Source organism: Scomber japonicus, chromosome 18, assembly GCF_027409825.1.
Source record: "Scomber japonicus isolate fScoJap1 chromosome 18, fScoJap1.pri, whole genome shotgun sequence".
Lineage (NCBI taxonomy): Eukaryota > Metazoa > Chordata > Actinopteri > Scombriformes > Scombridae > Scomber > Scomber japonicus.
This window is the reverse complement of record NC_070595.1, coordinates 19,402,994-19,426,250: the sequence shown is the minus strand read 5'-3', so window position 1 is coordinate 19,426,250 and position 23,257 is coordinate 19,402,994. Positions and strand designations below refer to the sequence as shown.

Sequence of the window (23,257 nt, the reverse complement as noted above, 5' to 3'; positions counted from 1 at the left end):
GTCCTCCATGTTTGTAGTCCTACTGCAGCTTAGGGAGGACCCCCGTAGTGCGGTTGTTCACCACAATGCCTGTATGGAATGACAGGCCCTTTATCACATCCAGCCATTCAACACTATGTTTTCTGCAAAACCAGGGGCTGCAGTTTCAGGATCACATTTCTAGGACCCTAGTTTTAAAGGTTAACTTCTTATAGTTTTAAAGGTTTACTTCTTTCAGTCTTGCAATTCAACTTGGTTGCTAAAATGTGCATTTTGGCGGCATTATTACCTCTAACATGCTGCTGAAAACTCGATGCAGTGTTACATTATTTATTTTATTTTAATAAGTTTATCCATGGATGTATAAGCCATAACATGAAAAGTGACACCTATGCCTCTAGACTTACCTAAGCACGGTTTTTCTTCAAATTTGACATGTAACTTTCCTTTTACATTGTGTGTACTAAAGCTGACAAACCTGGCTGAAGTTGGCCCACAGGACACCTTACACAGGGCACCATTTGCTTAGCCAAATTTCTTATTCAATGGCCGATTAATATAGCTATATAGACTACTATTCATGCTACACAGAAAATGCAGTTATACAAAACAAACAAACACACACACACACATTTTATTGTATTTATTGAATATTTTTCCTTTAGTACACATAGTAGCTACTTCTTTTAATGTAACTGTACAAGAAATATTTCTACATTAAATCACAATTTTGCACAATTTTCTTTTGACATCCAGATTTCCATAAACAAATTTCATTGGAAACTAATTGTATTTTAATTTAATTTCCTCATTTTTGCTTGTGTGTGAATAAATCCTCTTCCCAATTATCAGTAGCCTATAAATAATGTAAAATATTTATTTGATCATAAAAGTATTAGGAGCCAGGTAACCCTGAAATCATGTTGTTTGAATCACATGGTGAATAGCAGAAAACCACTGAAGGTGTTGTAGTTCATGGTATCATCATAGACTACCCTGTTTGTTAGAAGCTCCACATATACATTGTCTCCCACCTCCAGGGGGATGACCACGGCGTTGCTGCCCATGTCATTGCCGTCAGTCCCAGATGTGTCCCAGACAGACGTCAGCCTCACACCGTTCTTCATGAGGCTCACAACAGAGTTGGCAACAGGATTGAGGTTGTTGAACATTGAGAATCGGAAGAAGTACATTCCTTTGACCAGTGCTGTGAAAATGCCTGAAAAAACGGAGAATGGTTTACATTTATTTGCTCTAGCTTTCTCCCTTCTCCTTATATGTTGTTCTCTGTCTAGCACATTACCTGTTGAAGGGTTGTAGCTACTGCCACTATTGGCAAAGACCTTCTTATACTGGAGTGGCGTAGCAGTTGTGAAAGGCCCAATGTTTCCAGAGCCAGATTCCTTGAGAGCTGCAGAAAAGGCCACCTGAGCTGCACCTGAGAGCATCAAATTACCACAGACACATAAGAGGTTGGAACTGATGAAGTGATCAGTGAACAATTACATCTCATTATAACCCATTAAAAACATTTGCCATATTTTACCTCCAGTCAGACTCCGCAACTCCAGGACTTCCTTCTCTGTGTTTTGCAACCTAGCCTCCAGGAGTGTAATTTTTTCTGCCATGTTTGTTACTTTCTCTCCAACTGCGCCCAGGGTTTGAGTTATGGAAGTGAGGGAGCACATATTAGAGCAGCAAGTTGATCCTGGCCACTGATGGACCTTGTCATTATTTTCATTGATTTGTACTTCACAAAGACAGCAGCTGAACGCAATAATAATGACTGCAATCCTCTTCATCCTTGTGTTTTTGAAATCTCTGCTTCCATGCAGTGTTCTGTTAAGTCTACCCTCTTTTATACTCTGACATTGTGCAAAACAGGAAACACCAGTTTCAGGAAAAACAAACATTGCCTCTTTGTTGAAAGAGTTGGGAAAACCCACTAAAGTCCAACAAGTGATTAATGACAGTCATATATCATGTTATTGGCAAAGCTTACAATGTTCTATATGGGCCTGAGATAATAAAACACTGCATACAGCAAATTCAAATACATTTTAAAAGGTGACATTAATTAAAGATGAACAGCTGATTGGGACTGAAATATAGACTGTAGTGTCAGGTCACTGGGACTGAACTTTTGCAACTCTTCCTGGAGGCACATGATTTTTTCCAAACTCTTGCCCGAACAGTTAAATTAGTAAGCAGTTACAAATACAATCCACTAAACTGGAAGTCATTGCTTGTGTCTTGATGTGTGGCTAGTTACTGTGGCCCATTGCAAAATTGAGAAAAAGAAGAAAACAGTGCAACAAATGACGCTTTGACATAATGGTTTAAAAAATACAAGAGCTTTTTAATTCCACTGATATAATAATCCTAGACAAGAAAAAGCTTTTAACCATTTCAGATGTTTCAGCTCTGAGCAGGAGTCAATTTTGAAAGACGACATTTGGGTTCAACATGGTAATTTGAAACCATGCATTTTACCATATATACAAAATAAATACATATTTATATATACACACACAAGAGAGTTAATAAATGTGTTTGTGGATTATAAATATATAGTTTTAAGTATATTCCAAGTGCATTTCAACTCAAAATATATGAGTGAGTGCAAAAACAAGATCCAGTCTCCTGTGTAAGACAAGTATTAACAGTATGTAAGGGTAACAGACTGGCAGGGTTTGGTTGACAGTTCAAGTGGATGTGGATGTGGATGAATGGGAGGTCAAAAGGGTCAACTTCATCTTGAGTGCCTCCTCAGCGATGCCTCCTGCTGGTTCCTGTAAAGTGTTGCTGCCCGTGACTCGAAAGCACTGACCATTTGCTTAATCACTTCGTCAAAGAAAAGGGTGGCCAGCTGAGAGTGCAGAAGAGACTTGAATTCAAATGACACCTACGGTGGACACAGGAGGGGACAATCATGTTAGCTGACTGTTTAAGACTCTTCAATAATTCAATTGTGAGTTTAAAGAATATAGATATATGGCTGTTCTGTGCATAGATAGATAGATACCTAAAAATAATACAAAAGATGTATATTTCCTTCCTGTACATGTGTTCATTGATAAATCACACAGCTTCCCTTATTTAACATGTTTGGCTTAAGTTCAACCACTTCCTGGCTGACCCTGAGGCAACCTGAGCCAACATGCAGGTCAAGCTCCTGTCTGCAGCTATTTAACACTGTTCCCTGTCGCAGTAGGTACTTCAGGCCTCCAAGGACACCAGCATGGTACTCAAGACTAAATTTAGAGGATAATGAGATTTTACTCAACAGTCGGTAATCCATTCACAACAGTACAAGATCAGATACTTGGAATTTGTCTCTCTTTAGGGATGCAATCTCATATATCAAGTCCCAGTCATTCTAAACTCTTTGAATGTTTACATTATTCTTTTTAATTGGATAATTCTACTTTTTCTCCATCTTTAAAATTTGGCTGCTTTAAAAACTAAATTTCTTCATTAGGTGTCAGAGTCAAGTTTAAACACTTACATAGAAATCCACTTGACATGAGTCTGGTAGGTCTTTGTGTCCAGGGGAAAACCTCCATGTTGTTTCAAGATAGTTGAAGAGGGATCCATCAGTACACAAGGCCTGTTTAAAAGAGGAAAGAGTATTTATTAATCAGTGACTACCAAGCACAGAGTCCCTTCATTGTCTGTTTACAGTCTCTCAACTCTATACCATAAATATTGTTTTAAGTCACAAAGAAGTGACATTTCCAAAGTTTTTCGTTTTTGGGTGGAACAGGATTATGTGGTGGAACCAAGAAGAGCTTAAAGCCAGTGTGAAAGTGCATGATGGTTTCGAGAACATGTCAAATGTATCAACTTCTAACGTGGAACAGAGTCAAGATATTTATTCCTCATACAAGAATAGTAATTTCACTTCTAGTATGTGTCTTTGTAGGATTTATGGTGATCTATTCAATTAGTTGCAAACTGCAACTTCGCCACTAGATGCCACTAAATCCTACACTCATCCAATTGCTTGTTTCTCCTCAGTTCCATCAAAGCCTCCTCCTCCTCAACCAAATAAAAATTTCCTAGCCACAATAGTTTGCAGGGTGGCAAGAAGTAGTAAACATAAATCCAAGCATTGATAAACGTAAGTCTTAAATTGAGGTTTTTCAACAAGTACAAGAAGAAAAAACAGTATATGAGTGAGTGAGTTTGAGTTTTCTGGAAGTAACAAGACAAAGACTTACCCTGACTTGGTGGTTTGGGATAACAGTGACTTCCGAGGTGTAGCGCTCCACAATGGGGGGAAATCCTATCACAAGCTCTGCCCGAATGCCACCGTTACGTCTCTTCTTGACCTCAGACTTCTTGCACCAGGGAACAAAGTGCTGGTACTGGTCCACACTGGCCACCACATTGTACATCTGCTCTGGAGTATACCTGAACACATGTGAACATAAGTTACAGTTAGATGAATTTTAGATAATAAGCATAGAAGCATGTTAGATAATATATTGTGGGACTTACCGTAGTGTCCGGCACTCAGTGTACTCCATTCTGCGGGTGCTGATGGGAGCAGCCAGGTTGATGAAGCTGCGGCTGGGTGTGCTGACAGGGGTGGTGGGGAAGACAGGCAGGCTGGCTCTCCTCATTGCCAGGGGCCCGCAGGAGCTCAAATGTCTGAGGGGAGGAAATGCATGGTAACACATAAATTAATAAATTAATGTGTGGGAAATATAAAAAGGGCATCCCAGGTTTACATAGTGAGGGGGTCCCATACCAACTGACTGATTAATTAGCTTTCTGTGCATTTACTCTGGATAAGTTTAACAATATTTGGACATTGGATTTATTTGCATGTCAGAAATTGATTCAAAAAGACCATCACTGTTTCCCAAAGCCCATGATGAAGTCCTCAAATGTAGACTATTTCTTTGTGGACCAACTATTCACAACACAAAGATATATACATTTATAATCAAGGGCTAAAAAAACAGAATATATTTGGATTTGAGTTGCTGGAAAGTGAAAAACTGAACATTTTCTTCTTAAAAATGACTCGAAAGGCTTAATCAATTATTATCAAACAAACAATCTGAGCTTAACATCTAAATCACGACAGCTATATGACTGATGAGAAGTACGACTTGACTTCACTCAGCATGTTGTCTAATACCTGATGGCGTCTCAACGGTGAAGTCCAATTATCACTCACCTGACATTTGCTCTTTTAAGGTTTCCTCCCAAAAGCTTTAAAGACTGGGCTTCAGATATCTCCAACAGCGCCTTGAGGAGAAGCGGAGTCGTTTTGTTGGCCATGGCGAGGATGTAGGATAGAAACGAACAGTCTTTGTTTGCACCTCAGCAGCAGCTCACCGGCTTTGTGCTCAGTGGTGAGTCGCTTCACCCTCCCAATAAAGACACTGGTGATGTAATAAGAGGCGCTATTGGCTCTGGCCCGCTGCCTCTGGCCAATCAAACAGAAAGGCTGATAAAGTGTTTCAAAAAATTAGATTGATCGCTTATAAATGATTCAAAATAATTTAAAGTAGGCAATTCCAACTTTAAAAAAAAAGTATGTTAAGAAGGATTTTAAAATGATATATTTATTTTATTTATCACTTGAGGACTCATAACTTTGGTGGATTGTGTCTATTTAAAGGTCCTAAAACCATGCAGACATTTTTGAAGTATTGTATATGTATATGTACAGATATTTATTTTTTTAAAACCAATTTTTAACTTTTTCTTGACAATTTCTTTATAGATAAATGCATTAATAAAAGTATTGTGGGATGAATAGTGACACCCCCGCCCCACTCCTTACTCAGAGACAGACAGATGGAGTTGCTTTAGACCAGTGGTTCTCAAACTTTTTCATGTTAATGACCCCATTTGATAAGAGTTTTAGATTTTAGATGTATTATTACAGAAGGTGTATGAAACCCAAGACTAAAATATTTATGTCATTGTATTACTGACTACAAACAGTGATACCAAATGGTTTACATGTAAAGTTTTATGACAGTCACATAAAAAAATAAAAGATTATGGGGTAAGTCAAAGTCTAAATAATACTGTGTAATTTAGTGAGTCATGAGAACAACAAGCACACACTAGACAAACCTGGACTTTGGTGCTACACCTGGGATAAAGGTCATCATCTACATTCAGATTAAGTGGAGAAATACTGCAGAGTATTAAAACAAATATCAACAAGCAGCAGAATTCTAATACACAGACGAAATTAAAATGTTTACATTATGATAATAGGAGAAGTTTAATTTTTATATGTTTTACAAAAGCATTTACCTAACTATCATTAAAGATCCACATACAGGCCCAGAGGAAGAGAGGAAAAGGCTGACACCTATCATTTTGGCTGTATTAAGTGGCTGTGTGGTAACAAAGCCAGAACTGCCAGTACAGGATCGGGCTGGAATTAGGGCACCTGATCAGGGAGAGGTTTAAGAACCTCAGTCAATCCAAAGATAGGCTGGAAACTCAACGTGTAGATGTTCAGACAAGCTAACATGTCCTAGGTTACAAGAGAACTGTCAATTACAATCACTCTTGAATAACTTGTCCATGGCACATGTCAGACCATCATCTACAAGAACGGTTATTCCGCACGATGCGTACTGACATGTTAGGCTTCTCATCTTGCCAATGCAGATCAGCTGTGGACACAGACAGGGGGAGACAGAGAAAGAGAGGCAAAGACACACACACAGAGAGAGAGAGAGAGAGAGAGAGAGAGAGAGAGAGAGAGAGAGAGAGAGAGAGAGAGAGAGAGAGAGAGGCAGAGAGAGAGAGAGAGCGTAATAATAGGAGTAATAATAATACAGGGTGGCAGGTGAACAATTTTTTAAATCGATTTTGATTCCAGATAGATTCAAGAACAGTTTCTTCCCCAGAGCCATTACCACACTAAACTCACATATTGACTAACCCCCCCCCACAAACACACACACACCCCACATACACAGTCCACCTCACCACATACTGTTCATATTCAATGTATTTATTTATTTTTAATCTGTGCAACATGCAGCACATTGCAGAGTAACTCAGGGCTTTCACTTACTTTTTACTTACTTATGTGAATGTTTTCACCTTCAGTAGAAAGCTATCCTAATTTTGTTGTATCTTTTGTGCAATGACAATAAAGCTATTCTATTCTATAGCTGACCAAAGAAATCAGAGCGGTGTGAAGGGATTATAATAGTCTGTAAACCAGCATTTAAACTTTCCTCATACACATACACAGATGCTCTCTTATCTTTAACACGCCAAAAACAATTCAAAGAAAATACAGAATTCTTATAATTTGGGGGATTTTTTAATTGAAAAAAGGAAAATGCTAATGATTCAGGATTATGTCTCAGTCTTCAGACACAATGCAAAATAATTTGCCTTTGTCTAAAAATACTGGCATCAATAATAGCCTTTAAACACCCAAATATCTAAGCCATATTCAAAACATTAAATTAACCAATTAAGTTATAATCTTCTATAGACACACAACAGATCCTCACAATGTCCTCAGTGTCCTGTACTGCATTTTGGAAAATGGAGCTACAGTCCTGCAGTCCAAGCTCTGCCCTCTGCAGGTTGACCAGGACATCAGTGTTGACTGGACCACAATCAATGAGACTCACACTGAAGATAAAGCATCCAGTCAATGGTACCTCTTAATTAACATTTATAATAGAGAGACAGACTAAACACTCAACAATCTTGAAACGAAGGATGCAAGATACAGAAAATGCCCAAGCTCACTAGGTATTGAAATGTTAAAGAAAGGCAGCCAAACTCTCACATACTCCTTCTATTGCAAACCTAATGGCACAGTACAGCTCATTAAAAGAGACCTGTGAGAGAGCATGAAGTGCCAAGATGTGGGTTATTTTGGAAATTTCATGCAGGCAGCAAACTTCAACATGATTTTTGTACATGATTTCCATCAAACCATCACAAAAACTGCACGTGCAGAACATTGTTGACATTCAGTTACTGCTCAACCATTTGCTTGTCTCACCATGAAACGCACCAGTGATGCTGGTGACCAGAATGTGGCTCTGATCCTGAGCCAGAAAGGCCTGAATACTCTGAATGGTACCCATGAGGTTGATCTCTAGAGTAGGCCTCATCGAGTCCAAGGATTGGATCTCCAGCAACTCCATTAAACCCGCACCAGGATTACACACAGCATGCACTGAAGGAAAGCCCATTAGCATACACAAATTACAATTGTAATCAGAACAGAAGACCACACTGACATACCCAGGATGTCCACTCATTCTCCACATCCCTGTCTCTTGTATCTCCACATCCCTGCCCCTTGCATCCAGGATGGACTGCCGAATAACTCACATCCATCTTGAGTATGTCAAAGGGGTTCCTGTGCAGGCCTCATCGTGGCATACACTAAACAAATAGAAATGAACACATACACTGGACTCAAATAAACAACATTAAAATGATCTGTTGTAAAATATATGTGGAAAGGAAGTCAGATGGCTTGCAGTGTGGTGTCCAGTGTGTGTAGCAGTATAGTATCACATAGTGTATACAGTACATCACATACTGTATTGTGTACTGTACATTCTCCAGTTATTGGCCAGCTGGAGTCCTACCCATTTATTTCAGTGAGTTATCTATTGAAAATAAGGACAATTCCCAGAAAAACCTGGTATATGTTGCAATGTATCAGTTTGTCCTTTGAATGACACTATTGACATTAGCACCAGGTGGCAGCAAAACATTACAATATCAGTCCTGCACCGAGTATGAACAAAGCCACCATGACCTCTGAGTGCTCCATTGACCACATCAAGACAATAAGGCTGGAAAATAGTCAGCAAGAAGCACAATGGGTTTGAGTTTAAGGGTTTAATGAGAAAAATAGCTGTATGTTATTCTCATAAGATCACTGATTTGGTGATCTGCATTCTTTTCCCAGGCCTGTGTTGAGAAAAATGATTTCAGACAAGTCTTATAAGGCCCGTCATTTACTGATTCCAGCAAAGCTCTGTTAGTTTTGATTAAAGCAGTCTGACCATACAACAATGCCTTAAATGTTATTTGAATGTGTGACAAGATAAATTCAAATGTCTACTTATTACTTTCTTTCTTTTTTTAATCTTTATCAGCAAATGAAAGCTTGGAAAAAGTTAATAAGCAGACCTTTAAGTTGAGAGTATTTTCCACTCCACACACTGTTCCAAAGGTCAAGAATGAACTTTCATGCTCAAAATGCTTAAAAACACAGAGTATTTTATCTTAAAACATGTCTGGTGTGGATCTTTAGTTTTGGTCATCTATGAGTACAATTATTTGGATTTAGGAATTTCAAACAAGGGCCTTGCATATGAAATGAAGCTGTGTTGAAAGGAAACTAAGGGAAAACTTGGCTCCTTTTAAAAGAAAAGAAATTCAACCAGAGCACCAAAGTGTCTGTTATTCAGTACAAGTAATGCGTCATGAAAGTTCTTAGCAATGGAAAGAATTTTGATCAAAGTACGACATACCACTTCATGTTTTGTGACATTTCACTAGGTGGAGACAAAACCTCAGGAACAAACCAGTCTGCTTCTCTTTCAACCAGAGCCTGGTTCTTTGTGTGTGCTAGTCTAGTAATGGTGTACAGCATCTTCCTATAATAAGCTATGAAGAAAGACTTGGCATCTTTCTGGGTTTTAATACATTATTAGGTGAAAGAAGTGCTCTCATGAAATGTCATATAGTGTGTAGAATATGCAAAATTCAACTTTTAAGATAAGTGTGTAGTTCTCTACTGTGCACTCTTTTCTTCCTCTTTTTTTTGTTTTCACCTCATTTTTGCATTTTATCTGGTTGCAGTCCCATGTGCATTGATTCTCTTGCTTAGTTTCTGTCCAGTTAAAACTTCTTTATTTGGCTTTAGACCACATTTTAGCACCCTGATTTTAAATCATTTCTTCTGCTGATGGGAGCAAACCAAGTAGGAATTTCCTGCTATTTTGTTGCGTTCCTCCCTTTGAGATGGCATCAGCTTGGCTGCTGTCCCAGAGTCTGTGGGACAGATAACAGCAGGCCTTGGACCTCTTTCAAATATCCACAACTCCCAGACATTGTTAAAAATCTTGAACTGTCTGACCTTAGCTGTCACATGCATACAAATAATTACAAATAATATTTCATACCTGCTTTCCCTGTTCATGGTCATGTGTAACGTATGCATGCCATGTACATGTTCATTGTTACTGTTCTGAAGCACCAAATGCTAGTGAAACTATTTTAACTTTAATTGTTTTATTAAAACTCATTGCATTCATTACTTCACATGTGCAGAGTCAAGCAAATCATTGCACAGACTTGTTTGAGCCGGACTTCATCCATTCAATTTCTCTGAATCCATCCTGGCATCATTGTACAGACTATGGCCCACTGTCTAATTTGAGCAGCTTCTTCCTACACATGGCCTACAGTCTCCCTGTGGCCCAGTAATTACTAAGAGAAGGTCAAGTGGAGGTACACAGTGGTCTGGTAAAGCCTTTAAAACACCTCCTGGGCATGATTGGCCCGTGAGTAAACAGTCTTCTGAAGACCTTACAGCTGTTCAGGGCAAGAGCGAGGACATCCCACATGCACACATGTGTGTAGCTATGGCATTTTTTCCATAGCTTTTCATTTTTGAAAATGAAAAGTGTTGGTGGCAGTAGGCTGGCCTCATGCTCAAGGGGGAAATACATGTGATGCAGCAGTAATTCTGGACTGTGACTGAAGTGCAAACAGCGAACGAGGTATCTGCTACTGCTTCAGGACAAAAAAGCACAACAGCTCCCTGGTGTCAGCCCATTCATATGCTTACACTGTGAAGGACAGGTAGTCACATTGGGCCATGCTATTTCAGGGCAGACACATGCCGTGAAAACATGGTACAGACACAATGCAAGGTGTATAATACTACTGCAGAATCATTGCAGGAGCAGATGTACTCGACAGGATGTCCCATGTGAGAGTGATGAGCAGAAGTGAAACAACTGAAGACGTGTTGTGGTATGTGGTGAAGCTGAAATGTCACGCTATACCTGAAATGTTAAACTGAATTCTCGGAGAAGTTGATTCACTATACTAGGTCAAGATAAAATTGTTTAATGACCTTTTCTTGAAGTTGATTAGATCAAACTTGTTAGTCTTAAAAAAGGATGATCTCGCATAATTGTCATTTATATGATCAGCTGATGTGATGAGACAAGGTAGGCATTTACCATCAGCACGGTAGGAGAAATAAGAAAGGGCTTACTTGGAAATAAAGCATATTTTTAACTTTGGAATCAAGTTACACATGATAAGGTGATTATATCTGCTGCAAAATGTTTCCCTGTAAAGCGGGTATGCTGACAGCAATGCAGAAGCTTTAAAATAACAAAAACTATTGTCTGTTTTTCAAAGGTGCTCTATAATATCATGTATCTTTAATGTGTTGTTGAAGATAAATGTAAGACACAATTCCCTATTTCACAATTATGAAATGATACACTGAAATACAGTAACAGACTGTTTTTTAGACATCTCAGGGACAATGTGACTTTGTCTTTGCGGCTCAAATTACCCATCACTTTGTTGAGTAAACCCCCCTTCAACTCTTGTTTTCATTCTTAACTCAGTGAAAATGATTTCCATAAATCTAACAGATAATGAGAACACTGTGGGACAGAAAATTAAATATGTTGGTGTGTGTGTTATAATTGTCCAGTGTTATTCCCATGCCAATAAATTCATGTCAGTGCAGCATTCCTGTCTGATATCAAATTATTTCTTCTTTACCTGTCTGAGGAGTTTTGTTTCACTTTGTAAAACCACCATTTGACTGCTTTGGTCTAGACTTGATGGATTTTATGATAATGCGTCTGCATCTGATGAGGTTGAGTTACGCTGTGTCTGTGACCCCTTCTTGCTCTCTTCTAAACTCACAGTGGATACATTTAATCCATATCTTTTTCTTCAGCTATTTCTCATCTAATAATTTATCAAAGTCTGCTGTCTCTCAACTCTTTTAAATTGATTCGCCTGGAGACATGTTATTTCTGGTGTCTCTCCAGAGTTTCTTCTATTTCACTATTGTATGTTTGCATGTATCTCTTTGCTCACAGTTATAGTAAATTTGCAAAATAAACTCAGGACATTTGAGAGAGGTTTTGTGCTTAAGTGTGTTGCAGTTGGAGCTCTTATATTAAATGTTGCAGGCATTTGTGGTAAAAATAGAAAGTATCCCCTGCTCTGCAAAACCCATCTAGCCTACAGGACAACTGTAAGTGGGGAGCGAGATTGAAAGAATTCCTTCCTCTGAGAATTTAATCCAGGATGATAAAAAACCCAAACCGAGAAGCTATAACTTTATACGCCTGCTTATAAACCACTGACTGATGAGAGATGTGGCTCCGACAAATCATTCTGTTCTGACGACCATGGAGAATATGGTAGGTTTACTTCAATAAAGAGTAAAGAGAGAGCCTGAGAAATGCACAGTGCATTTTTCACAAGGTAATATGGAGGGAGCGGGGCTCTCTCCTTTCTGGTAAAATCATCACTGGGTGAAACAGGAGAGGACGTGTGGAAAGTATGAATGGTGCTGAACACACATATACAGAGGCAGAATCAGCACATTTTCAAGTCCTAATCTACAAAGGAGAAAGAGAAATGCAGTTTGTCTGACAGCATTATTAACATGAAAGCTGCAAGTTCAAGAAGAAAAAATAAGATAGTTATCAAAATTAAAAGTGCAAGAACAATGCAATCTTGCTGTGAGCTCAATGGTGTCTTGTCAAACTTCCATCCCAGAGGTCATTTGGTCACTGCCATAGGAGCAGATTAGAGCATCATATTTTATACATATACATATTTTCCCAGAGTTTTTTGATATATGTGATGATGCAGGAGTTATGGCTGCCAGCTGGACATGAGCCTTTACGTCAGCCGTAACCCTCAGGGCCAAAGCCTGACCTGCCGGTTTGGCATTCCACAGGACTAGTTTGTGTACAAAACCTCTGCGCTCCAGGAAATGGCAGGGATTGTGTCATGGGAAATGTCCCTTGTGTCTTGATTCGACCTCTCAAGGCATTCTTTCTCGCTGTTATATTGGGGACATCCTGTTCCTGCTCGTTTCTAGGCCTTCAGACACTTAAGTCTGTCCTGGAGCTAGACCTGACTTGTATTTAGCTCAAAACATTGACATCGTAGTCATGGCTTAATCAGGAGGTCAAAGCAGGACAGTTTCAGGGTGTATACATTCCTCCTGCAGCTGCAAAATCACGTGAACCTTTGTTCGATTGATACTCACAAACATATCAGAACAATGTATCGGAGGCTTGTTCCATCGCGAGATCCGGGTTGTCAGATAACATACAGGAACATTTAGACAGTCTGAGAGCAGATCTCATCAGTAAAGTTCTGCTGGGTCCCTGGTCTGGCTGGAAAATTCAGTTTGGGCATGTATCAGTGGTTGAATGTTAGGCAGGAAGTGACACTAAACGTTAAACAAAAAACATTGGGTGGTTGTATTTGTATTTTTTCAGTTTCGTCTGTCATACACATTCCAATGTCTCATCCTTTCTTTCTTGGCACTCAGTCTCTTTGCTTGAGGTACAGCAGGCGGAGAATGCCAGGCACTCCATGCATCAGTACCCCACCTGTGAGATGAAATGATGGGTGGAGTTGTTGGGGCATGGCAAGTGACTCAGTCATGCTGGTATTTACCCAATATCAAATAGAGTTCTCAGCAGAAAAAAAGGCCTGCTTTCACACTATCACTCTCACTTGGAACAGTTCTCCAAACTGTCTTATTTTTGCCCTCACATTTTTCTCTTCCTCTTTCTTTTTTTTCTCAGTGCCCCAGTCACAGATTCACCTCTAAATTATGTTTCTCTGTGTGCAATCTTGCCTGCACACAGACATTGATGCAATCAATGGTGCACTCCACCTACCTGGTTACCTGGATACTCTCTGTTTACAACTGTGTCTGGACACATTGTAACTAAGTGTGAAGACATAACATAATGCCTTTGCATGCTTGACAGTAAGTGGTGAGACTTCCTTCACAGACCTTCCCACTAACATAAACACATTAATACAAACCTTTTATTTTCATTTGCATTTTCACAGCCACACACGCCTCTGCTCTATTTTTTCTAGCTCTTTCCTGTGTTCTCACGTGCAAATGCTTACCAAACCTACTTCCTCTGCCTCTCAAATGCATATACAATTCACACAAAGGAGATTAGTGTGCTTTGCAGTTAAGATATGCAGTGTTTAGTGTTTAGTGCTGTGTTTAGCCTGAATAATTAAGTCTTATCCTGATATGAGTTTGTCCTTGCACCCACATTGTTGCTGTTTCTTTTGTTTTTGCTGGGCAAGGATACCCCTCCCATTTTAGTAGCTGCATAAGCTTTTTGTTGAAGGGAGCAGACATTGGCAGTCTGTTAGTGGCAATTTTATCATAGAAAATTATATAAGCACTACCTACATTGCCATTTCATACCACGGTTGGATAATCACCACCTGAACTTTCAGTTCACACGGGCTAAGAACACAATGACATCAAGTTTTACACCTGTGGCATGCAAACCTGCTACATGCCTATCACAGTGAGAGCTGCTTCTCTAATTGACGCATTTAGAGGATCATATTTCCTCAGCGCCCTTTGTCATCTGCTCTCAGCAGAGGCCCGGTATGCCCACACTCCCACAGTAGAGAGCTAATCCTTGTTATTACCTCAACAAATACTTCACTCACACACCTAAATAGAAAGAAATGACGCCTGTCTTCATTTCATGCATACCTGTTCTAGTTTGTCAATGTTTTTTCTCCTGACACTGTGGTGTTTATGCAACATTTGAAAAGCCATGCCTAGTAACAAAATAAAAACAGGTTTAAAACGAGAAGTCACGCTTCAGATACCCAAACAGCCTTAGCAAAGCCTAAAGATAAACCTGATGTGTGTGTCATGATTATGTGTGTCTGACACAGCATATAAGACATAAGACAGCATCTCACTGCCACTCTCTATCCAGTAACCACTTCAGTGGATAGCGTAGGAGCAGCAGGGGCCATAGGTAAAGGACTCCACCCTCTACTGGATTCTATGGGTACAGTAGGCTGAACCTGATTAATGTTCACCCTGCCACAACATGTCATCAGACTGCCTCACTGAGCCAGACCTCTAGGTTAGTCACCGCAACACTCCTCCAACTTTATAATTCCAGTCGCTTAAGCAGGGCAGTAGGGAGCCATTCCAGCTCAGTTAATATGAACATGAACTGGGTAAAACCATGGCCTAACCTCACAGGTGACACACGTCATACAACCCTGTACACCTCATCCCCAAGTCATCTTGGATTGACACTGCTACACCACGTGTGGAGTGCACTTGGACCACAGTGGGGGGGTCCTTACCAACTGCCTGTAAGCTGCGGAGATGCACTCAAAAGCTAACTAGCCACTCCCTCTCCATAGCACACAAACGGCTGTTCAGTGAGACGAAAGGGGGCCATGTATTCAATATAACATGCCAACGCTCATGCTGGGCATAAGAGGTTCAGTTTTGCATGGAGGATGAAATGGCTCTAGATGAATAATTCTGAATCTATATATAAACCTTATGTGCTTAGGACCAAAGAAGGGGTTCTGTCAGAGTAACACCACTGTGGTCACTACAAACCAGCAAACAGCTGGGGTGAATTGATAGGGTCATATTTACAGCTCCCTTCAATGCATTTTGACACACTTTCAAATATCTGGGAGATGAGGCAAAACAAAGGTGGGTGGAATTGGATGAGCTGAGCCATAAAAGCTTTCACAAAGTCGGCTGAGCAGTTTGGGATAATAGGAGGCTAGAGATAGCCCAACACGCTCTGCTGCCATGCCCAAACTGTTGCTCCCTGTATGGTGATGTCCGAGATACTCAAAGCACGAGAGATGCCTGTTGGCAGCTGCTGCTGTGAGACGCACATAATCCTTATTGGCCGAGTAGAACACAAGCATACAGTTTTAAATTAGGAGAAACACCACATAAATGTCGTAGAAGGTCATAAGCAAGAAGTTAATATACTACATACTGTAGGTTTCTTTCTGTAGATTTCTGTATTTTACTTGCATGATAATCATCTCTTCTTTTTTCTCTCTTCTTTGCTGGAGGGGATTCAGAGTCTTGCTCGGAAATATCTCTGAAGTGTGAATACTCGCTGACAGCTTGACCTGAATGTAGGCCTTTGAAAGCACACTGTGGTTTCCCAATACACTAAATCACCCTGCTGCATAATTTTTCAGTCAAATTTCCATTTGTTGTTTTGTTGTTTGATCCAGAAAATAGAAGATATTTCTGTTAGTGCTCATGAAAGTAAAAGTCAAATACCATTAATGCTAATAAAAATGTCAAATAGAAGTATATTATGCCTCTTAAAATCTAACATATTTTTGGCTCCCTTGGCATCAGAGAGAGTTATTTATTACGACAGGGGAATTTTAAAGAATTTCAAATCAATTGTGGATTATGTAAATTTACTCTGCACAACATCCCAGTCTGAGCTAAGGATGCATACTTCAGAAATTCCCAAGGACCATCTGGCTCTTATCACCTCTCAACATCACTTCCTTCGCATAAAATGACCAAGATCAGGAGCCAAGTCCCTGAAGTGTGATTGAGCTAACTGTAAATGGTGCTACGTGCTTATCACACATCACTCCTTGTTTTGTTGTGTCATGGCCCTGACATATTATTGCTAATGTGGATGAAATTTTCTTCCTCCTCTTGTACTAATATTCAGACTGTGCTCTCTTTTAAAATACTGCTGTCTTTTAAAGTGATTAGCTAGAGGGTTAAAGGCTAAGATACATTTCGACAGACATGACAGAGACTGAAGGGGTCACGGTGACATGTTCTGGTAGACGGCAACTGAATCTGTCTTGTGGTTATGAGATGACGGATCAAAGGTCAAAAGAAAGCTCTGTAAAACGTGCAGCTCTGCGTGATCCTCTGGGAACTAGAACTCCTCCAACTCGAACACATCACTCAGCTGTATCTGGGGTGAATATTTCTGCTGATGATATATCATACTTAGTAATTATTACATAAGACCTTGTTGGCCTATAATTTGGGTTTTGAAAGCTGACTTCTGTGGAGGCAGCAGATATCAGTAGGAGGAGAGAAGCCTGAACGCATGATTATTAGCTTCTGGTTATATAAAGTGGTTTTTCCATGACTTCCTCAACACAGCACATCAAGTTGATTTCTGGGAGTGACGTCTGTGGCAATCTTTATGGCAGGCGTGTGGAGAATGCCATGATATAAAAGCCTAATAAGGACATTATGCTGAGTTGATGGGCCAGTTTGACAAACCAGCTTTTCTTTGTTTCTGTTCATCACATCAGGTTATGAACCTACATTCACATTCCTTTTATGTGTTAGGATCATTACAGGAAGGTTGAAAGGATTCTTATGTATGAAACCATGGGTGGAGTTCCAATGGGCGGACCCTCATAACCTTCATGCCCTTCATACCTGCACCTTTACGATGAACTTAAACAGTCAATTAACATACTTGTTTGATTCGGATTTGAGTTGTTTCTAGATGTCTCATTTAATTTACTATATTTTAATAAAGGCATACATACAAAGAGTTGAAGGTTGGCATGTAGTGTAGTGTATGTGGCTGTTTAATTGTAGGACGGCTGTGACTCAGGAGCTAAAGCAAGTCGCCAACTAATCCCTGGCAATTCCTGTTCACATGTCGAAATTATTTATTTAACTCCAAAGGGGCAACTCAGCCAAAGATGGGCTGTTGCAAAGGCAACTTTAGCCTAGCCTTGTGCATGTCCTTGTTATCTATAACTGCAGACACAATGGGTACAAAGAAAGACAAAGAAAGTTAGCTTTACAAATGTTTTATTTAAATTGTTAACCATTGATAAAGCCATAAATTGCAATTGACAGGGCTGGCATAAATGTTGTATGTTTTATGGGAAAACCATTTGTGATGACCAAATAATATTTACACTCACTGTGCTTCATGTGACGGCATTAGGATGCAATCAACTCACACGTTTTCACCTGATAGATCTACTGTTGAATACACATGTGCATTTCTGTGAGAGATTAAGGGGAGAAAAGTAATGTGGAAAGACTCTTCTTGGCCTCATCCTAGTAAGCTTAGAGCTCACTTGTGAGTTTATTTAATTCATGAGTGTCCTGGCTGTCTGAATTTCACAGTGGATTCAGCCAGATCATATGACTGATCTGTCTCTGGACTCTTTGATCAGTGCTACGGATCACATACTGCAGTGGACATATGCTGTTCTCCTCATTAACAATATACCCTACACAAAGGTGACATGACATCAAAGGTGCTGGAGAACTGTTACGTGAGAGAGATATCAGGCTAGATTTTGTGAGGTGATAGTTTTTATGGGATTTGTACCCTCATTCGTGTGGGAGGAGTTTTTGTTTCCTGTGTGAAGAGATAAACTTTGTGCGATTGTAACGTCATCACCCTGCGAAATGTGGACCTTATCAAATAATTTAGTCAAATGATGGTATTTAAAAGGGAAACACCCGCACACTGTCTTCCCTTGCTCAATAAAGATACTTTAGTAGATATGTTTTGGTTAATGACTGTCATCAGGTGTGATGAATATTCCTCATTTAAACATTATTTTTGTAACAGTAATTTATGGCTTCTTTTCACACAGTATGCTCTGATTAATGCATTTGTTCAGTCTCAGTCTTGCCTCTACTTTAACGGGGATGTGGCAGCAGATTTCTTTGGCCTGGCCTTGCGTCAGCAGGGGGATTCCTTAAGATCCAGCGTCTGGGTGCTGCATTCTTGCCGTCCCTACACATTGCCATCGCAACTCTCACGAGACGCGACAATCCAACAACCACAGTCACAGACAGAGTTGTTTCCTATCCCCCAGCTGGAGTGAGGGGTGTGAGAAACACGATCACTGAGCTCAGAGTTATGGCCAGAGAGGCGAATGAAACAAATTCCACGATGGCAATGGTCCCCTCTCCTCCGCAGACACTCTACTCAATAGATGAAGAAGACAGACAAAGGAGCAATTCTCTTGTTAACACAAGAGGCCCTGTCTATAATAAATACTAGGCTATGAATGAATATGAAGATGTGTGATGAGGCTTTCGCTTTGTGACCAGACATGAAGCTCCAACTACAATTTCAAATTATGAAGACAACATATGTGGAAGTAACATAAACCATAACCATATACTCGGATTCTCAGACAAAATAATTGGAATTTATTAGGAAAATTATGTTAAAACCTAACAGATGGTGCTAACTCTTGCCTTTATATGTGGGGTTTCAGGGTTTTGAATTAGAGGAGGGCTTGTCAGGGGTGGGTCTCCCATCAAAGTGGGGACTCGCCCTCAGTGTGGCCACAGACAGTCTAGAGGGCGGCTCTCAATCTGACTCAGTCTGAATCCTTGACAGGATATTTTATGTTCACATTCAGCCTGAGCAAGTCGCTTCAGACCACTGGAATCTGGACACCCTCCAACTCTTTACATATTATTTAAAGGGCAATTTGTTTTACTTTATACATGTTCTGCTGCCAGTACAGGTCGATATTATATTAACATTTAAAATCCTACATAGGGCTGTAAAACAGGGGTGTAAAATGTTCACTTCTGGGTTATTCACCCAAAGCAAATTCCGTCCTGCGGAAAATTAGATTGTTGGAGTAAAGTATATTGAGAAATGTTTCATTGGTGTTTGTGAGTCAGTTGTCTGATTTGTGATGTGATCAGCTGAAAAGCTGAGTAGTATTATAAAGGAAGTAGTTTTAAAGCAGAGGCCTGAAGGGACGCATGAATAGCTGTGAATTAACTGTCAACTTGAGCTATAAGTCATAGCTGTGGGGTCCTTGAGTGCTAGGCCAGTGGAAATTTACACACTCATAAGGGTACTTAGTTAAGTCTCTCCCTGGGAGGTCTTGTAGGTTACTGGGAGCAGAATATAATATTATGGAAGAGAATTAGCAGCCACATTCCCATTTTAGTTCATTGTAGTTTTGCGCTGTCCTCTGGATTTATTCAGGCTGAAAGGAGAATGTGAATAAGAGGAGAGTGTGAATGAGAACAAAAAATAGGAAAACAGTAGCAGGCAACTAGATCACAGCCATGCAGCGCTCAACAATATTGAATAAATGATTTCCTTACGAAAGAAGTGAGAGGGTCTGAACCCACTTTATCATTACTTCACCTGTTTGAGGCGTTGTAGGAAGTTATAGTCTTAAAAGGAGAATTCAGCTGAGGAACAAAATGAGTTGTAATATGTTAAATTTCACCATTTTGGTGTACTTCTTGCCTTCTGCATCGGTGTTACTGTACTGTTACTGTACTGATTGTTGATTGTTCTCTGTCCACAAATAATTTCATCCTCAGTAAATCGACCATATTGCTATTGAATCTGGGTTTGGATATTCATGGTCTCCAGAGGATGATTGCTATATTTTGCCTGACCCTCTACCACCACTGTAATTTTCACTTGAACAACACTGGCCAATATCAAGATATATCTAAAACTAATAAAAATCCATGAAAGTTTATTATTATCAATTTCCAAGAATAGAGACAAAGGAACTCTGAATAACAAGAACCAATGATAATAATGATTAAGAACAGTGCCATACAAAAGCATAGGACTTGTTTTCCTGCAGTAGCCTATACACTGCACCTGTTCACAATAAGAATAGAAGATTGGCTTTGTCTGACCTTTGACCTCTACTCACCTCATTGGATGGACACACAGGAAAGGGCAAACACAAATCTCACATTATGCATAAGCAAACAAATTTGGTGCAGTGTACCTAGCCATGACCTTTTAGCTCTTAAAATCTACCTTATGCGGTCTTCTGTATGTTTTATGAGGTATGATATGATTTTTGCCTGTCTTTCACCTCTTTTGAAGTTGAGACCTCTCCATAAACCAAAACCACAAAGCTTTCCCTGATGGCCTGGTGGTGGAATGGAAATAACGCCGAGCCTAACTTCTTTAAAGATTTACTTGGCTATGGTTTAAAGCAAACTCCTCCTCCCACACAGATTTATTCTTTGGGGGGGAAAAAAAATCAAGTGTTCTTTAGATTTTGAAGTCATAAAACTCTTGGGCTAGTTGTGAGTTTTATTTAAGAACAGTTTTCAAAGTCTTAATATTGTTTCTCATTGAATATTCTGAGCTCATGGTGCCGATGGGAAGCGTGCGTGCACTTGTGTTTTAATGTAGCAGCTTGTTGCGCTGTCACCACGGCTACACAAACAAACACGGAGAACCAAAGCAGCACGCTTCAGCAGGTAATCATTAGTACTAAGCTGACCTTTGACCCCTGCCAGGCCTCAGATGACATATGGCCGTGTCTACCTGCTGTTACTGGAGTCAATGGACTGTGTCACCCAGCAGCAGGAAGGTTTGTGTAAATGCAGCGACCCACAGTGCCAGTTAGATTTGTTCTATGTAGGCTGTATAAGCTCATTGACAGGCGATGGTGTTTTAAATGCTAAACATGATTCTTAGGTAGAAGGTGTAATAGTTGTTTTGGGGTTTTTTTGTCCCCAGAGGTATTGTGTGTCAGCCTGTCATCTCCAATAGCTGTTACGGGGAATATTTCCTTTCTCTGTTATGAAACAAACCCTCTTTAAAAAAAATGATCAGGAAATTCCCTCGGCGAGAGCCTGCCACAGCAAATAGCATAGAAATGTTAGCAAATGACTGTTGCTGATTTCCTTGCAGACACGTCCTGTTTACAATTCTTAATTTAGGAGTGTTGGGCTTTATGAGATTTTCTATAAACCAATGGGAGCTTTCTATTGTCTTAATTCCCCCTTTCAATTTGTGTTTGTTTCTTTACATTTCTTTTTTTTTCCCTCACTGGTATGTCTGTCTGCTAGACTATCCGATTTCTTGATACTTACACCCCCACCTCACATGCTCAGTTGCCAATTAAAATACATTTTTTCCATTTCTCTCCTCAGTCAGACATTCCAAACGGATTTCTCTGTTTCCCCATTTCCTCCGTTTCCTTCGCTCATCCTTCTTCTATCCACTGGCACTTCTTATTCTATCACTTTGGAATTCTTTAGTTTTACATTTATCTGACCATTTCAGACAGAGGAGAAAATCTGAACTCCTCCGCCTCATCTGTCACGGATTGCTGGGAAATGAAATTGTGTTTACGGGTGTCAGACAGCAGTTGCTATTTTTTACAACTTTATTTTTGCATGTCGTCGAGCCCCAGTCCCTGAGACAACAGTAATTTGTTTTTCCAACCAACCCACACAGATAAGCTTTTGATGGATGGCAACGGGTGCAGGACTGTGTTGGCAAGCATTTTTCATCAGGTCTAGCAAGACCTCTGTTATTAAAGTTGTTGCTAATCCTATCAGATACTGCCTGAATGATGTGAGTATTATGTAGACATAAGGCATGAATGGGGCGGTGAAAAGGCTTTAAGTTGCCTGTTGTTGGATTGATGAGACAATGATGTAGCTGTGAGGGGGGATGGAGACTGGAGACAGAAGCAACCCACAGCAACAGCTGAGAAAACCCTTTCAGTTTCTAAGTTGGTCTGTCCTGTGTGTCTGTCAATGGATAAGCCTGGCTGCATCTGTTGATGCCCACACCCCACAACAGCATTTAGGGTGGTGTAATATCTATATCTGCATGTAGCTATTTTGGAAATTTCCTGCATGTGCAATCAACCAGACAAAGCTCAACAATATGCTTCCTCTGTTTTACACTTTGTTGAGAAAGATGAAAAGATGATGTGATACGTTATCCTGAATATAGTGCTGCATGGTTAGCATTTGTCACAGTATCACTTACACCAAGTCGTCCTAAATCATCTGCCTGTGTTGTACATGTTTATGCATTTTCTTTCTTCTGCCTGAAGGAAATAAGCACTCTACCACAATCACTGCATTTATGTGCAAACACCGTCTAGCAGACGTGCGTACAACTATAGTTATGAATTCCTCCTTACTGGGAGGTCACACGCTGCCAGAGAGCAAAGCAGGATGTGGCAAAACGTCTGTAAAGCGTCTACCTGAGAACAGCTTTCATCTTGTCTCTGTCTCATCCCTCTCTTCCTGTGTGCATTGCTATCTGTTCTGCATCAACCCACACAGTGTCAGCTTGAAGAAAACAAATCAGTTACTGAAACTGCAGTCTGTTAAAAGCTAATTTCATATTTGTGGGCAAGAAAAAGTGTGCAGTTCACACTCATGATTTCCACTGCAATCAATGGGTCT

General features: G+C 40.0%; 2 protein-coding genes and 1 pseudogene across 2 annotated transcripts; all 3 read right to left on the bottom strand.

Moving 5' to 3' along the window:
- Nucleotides 1–613: 613 nt before the first annotated feature.
- On the bottom strand, nt 614–1,804 carry LOC128378380 (complement C1q-like protein 2). The gene is made up of 3 exons (XM_053337882.1): nt 1,526–1,804; nt 1,283–1,417; nt 614–1,198 (listed from the first exon to the last, which is right to left on the bottom strand). The coding sequence occupies exons 1-3, from the start codon at nt 1,779–1,781 to the stop codon at nt 912–914; spliced, it is 678 nt and encodes a 225-aa protein (XP_053193857.1). The 5' UTR covers nt 1,782–1,804; the 3' UTR covers nt 614–911.
- Nucleotides 1,805–2,559: 755 nt separating this feature from the next.
- si:ch73-141c7.1 (coenzyme Q-binding protein COQ10 homolog, mitochondrial) lies at nt 2,560–5,329 on the bottom strand. The gene is made up of 5 exons (XM_053337881.1): nt 5,171–5,329; nt 4,483–4,635; nt 4,203–4,395; nt 3,488–3,589; nt 2,560–2,884 (listed from the first exon to the last, which is right to left on the bottom strand). Exons 1-5 carry the CDS (start codon nt 5,272–5,274, stop codon nt 2,732–2,734), a joined length of 705 nt encoding a protein of 234 aa, XP_053193856.1. The 5' UTR covers nt 5,275–5,329; the 3' UTR covers nt 2,560–2,731.
- A 1,232-nt stretch (nt 5,330–6,561) lies between these two features.
- Nucleotides 6,562–11,858, bottom strand: LOC128379270 (17-beta-hydroxysteroid dehydrogenase type 1-like; annotated as a pseudogene).
- Nucleotides 11,859–23,257: the final 11,399 nt, after the last annotated feature.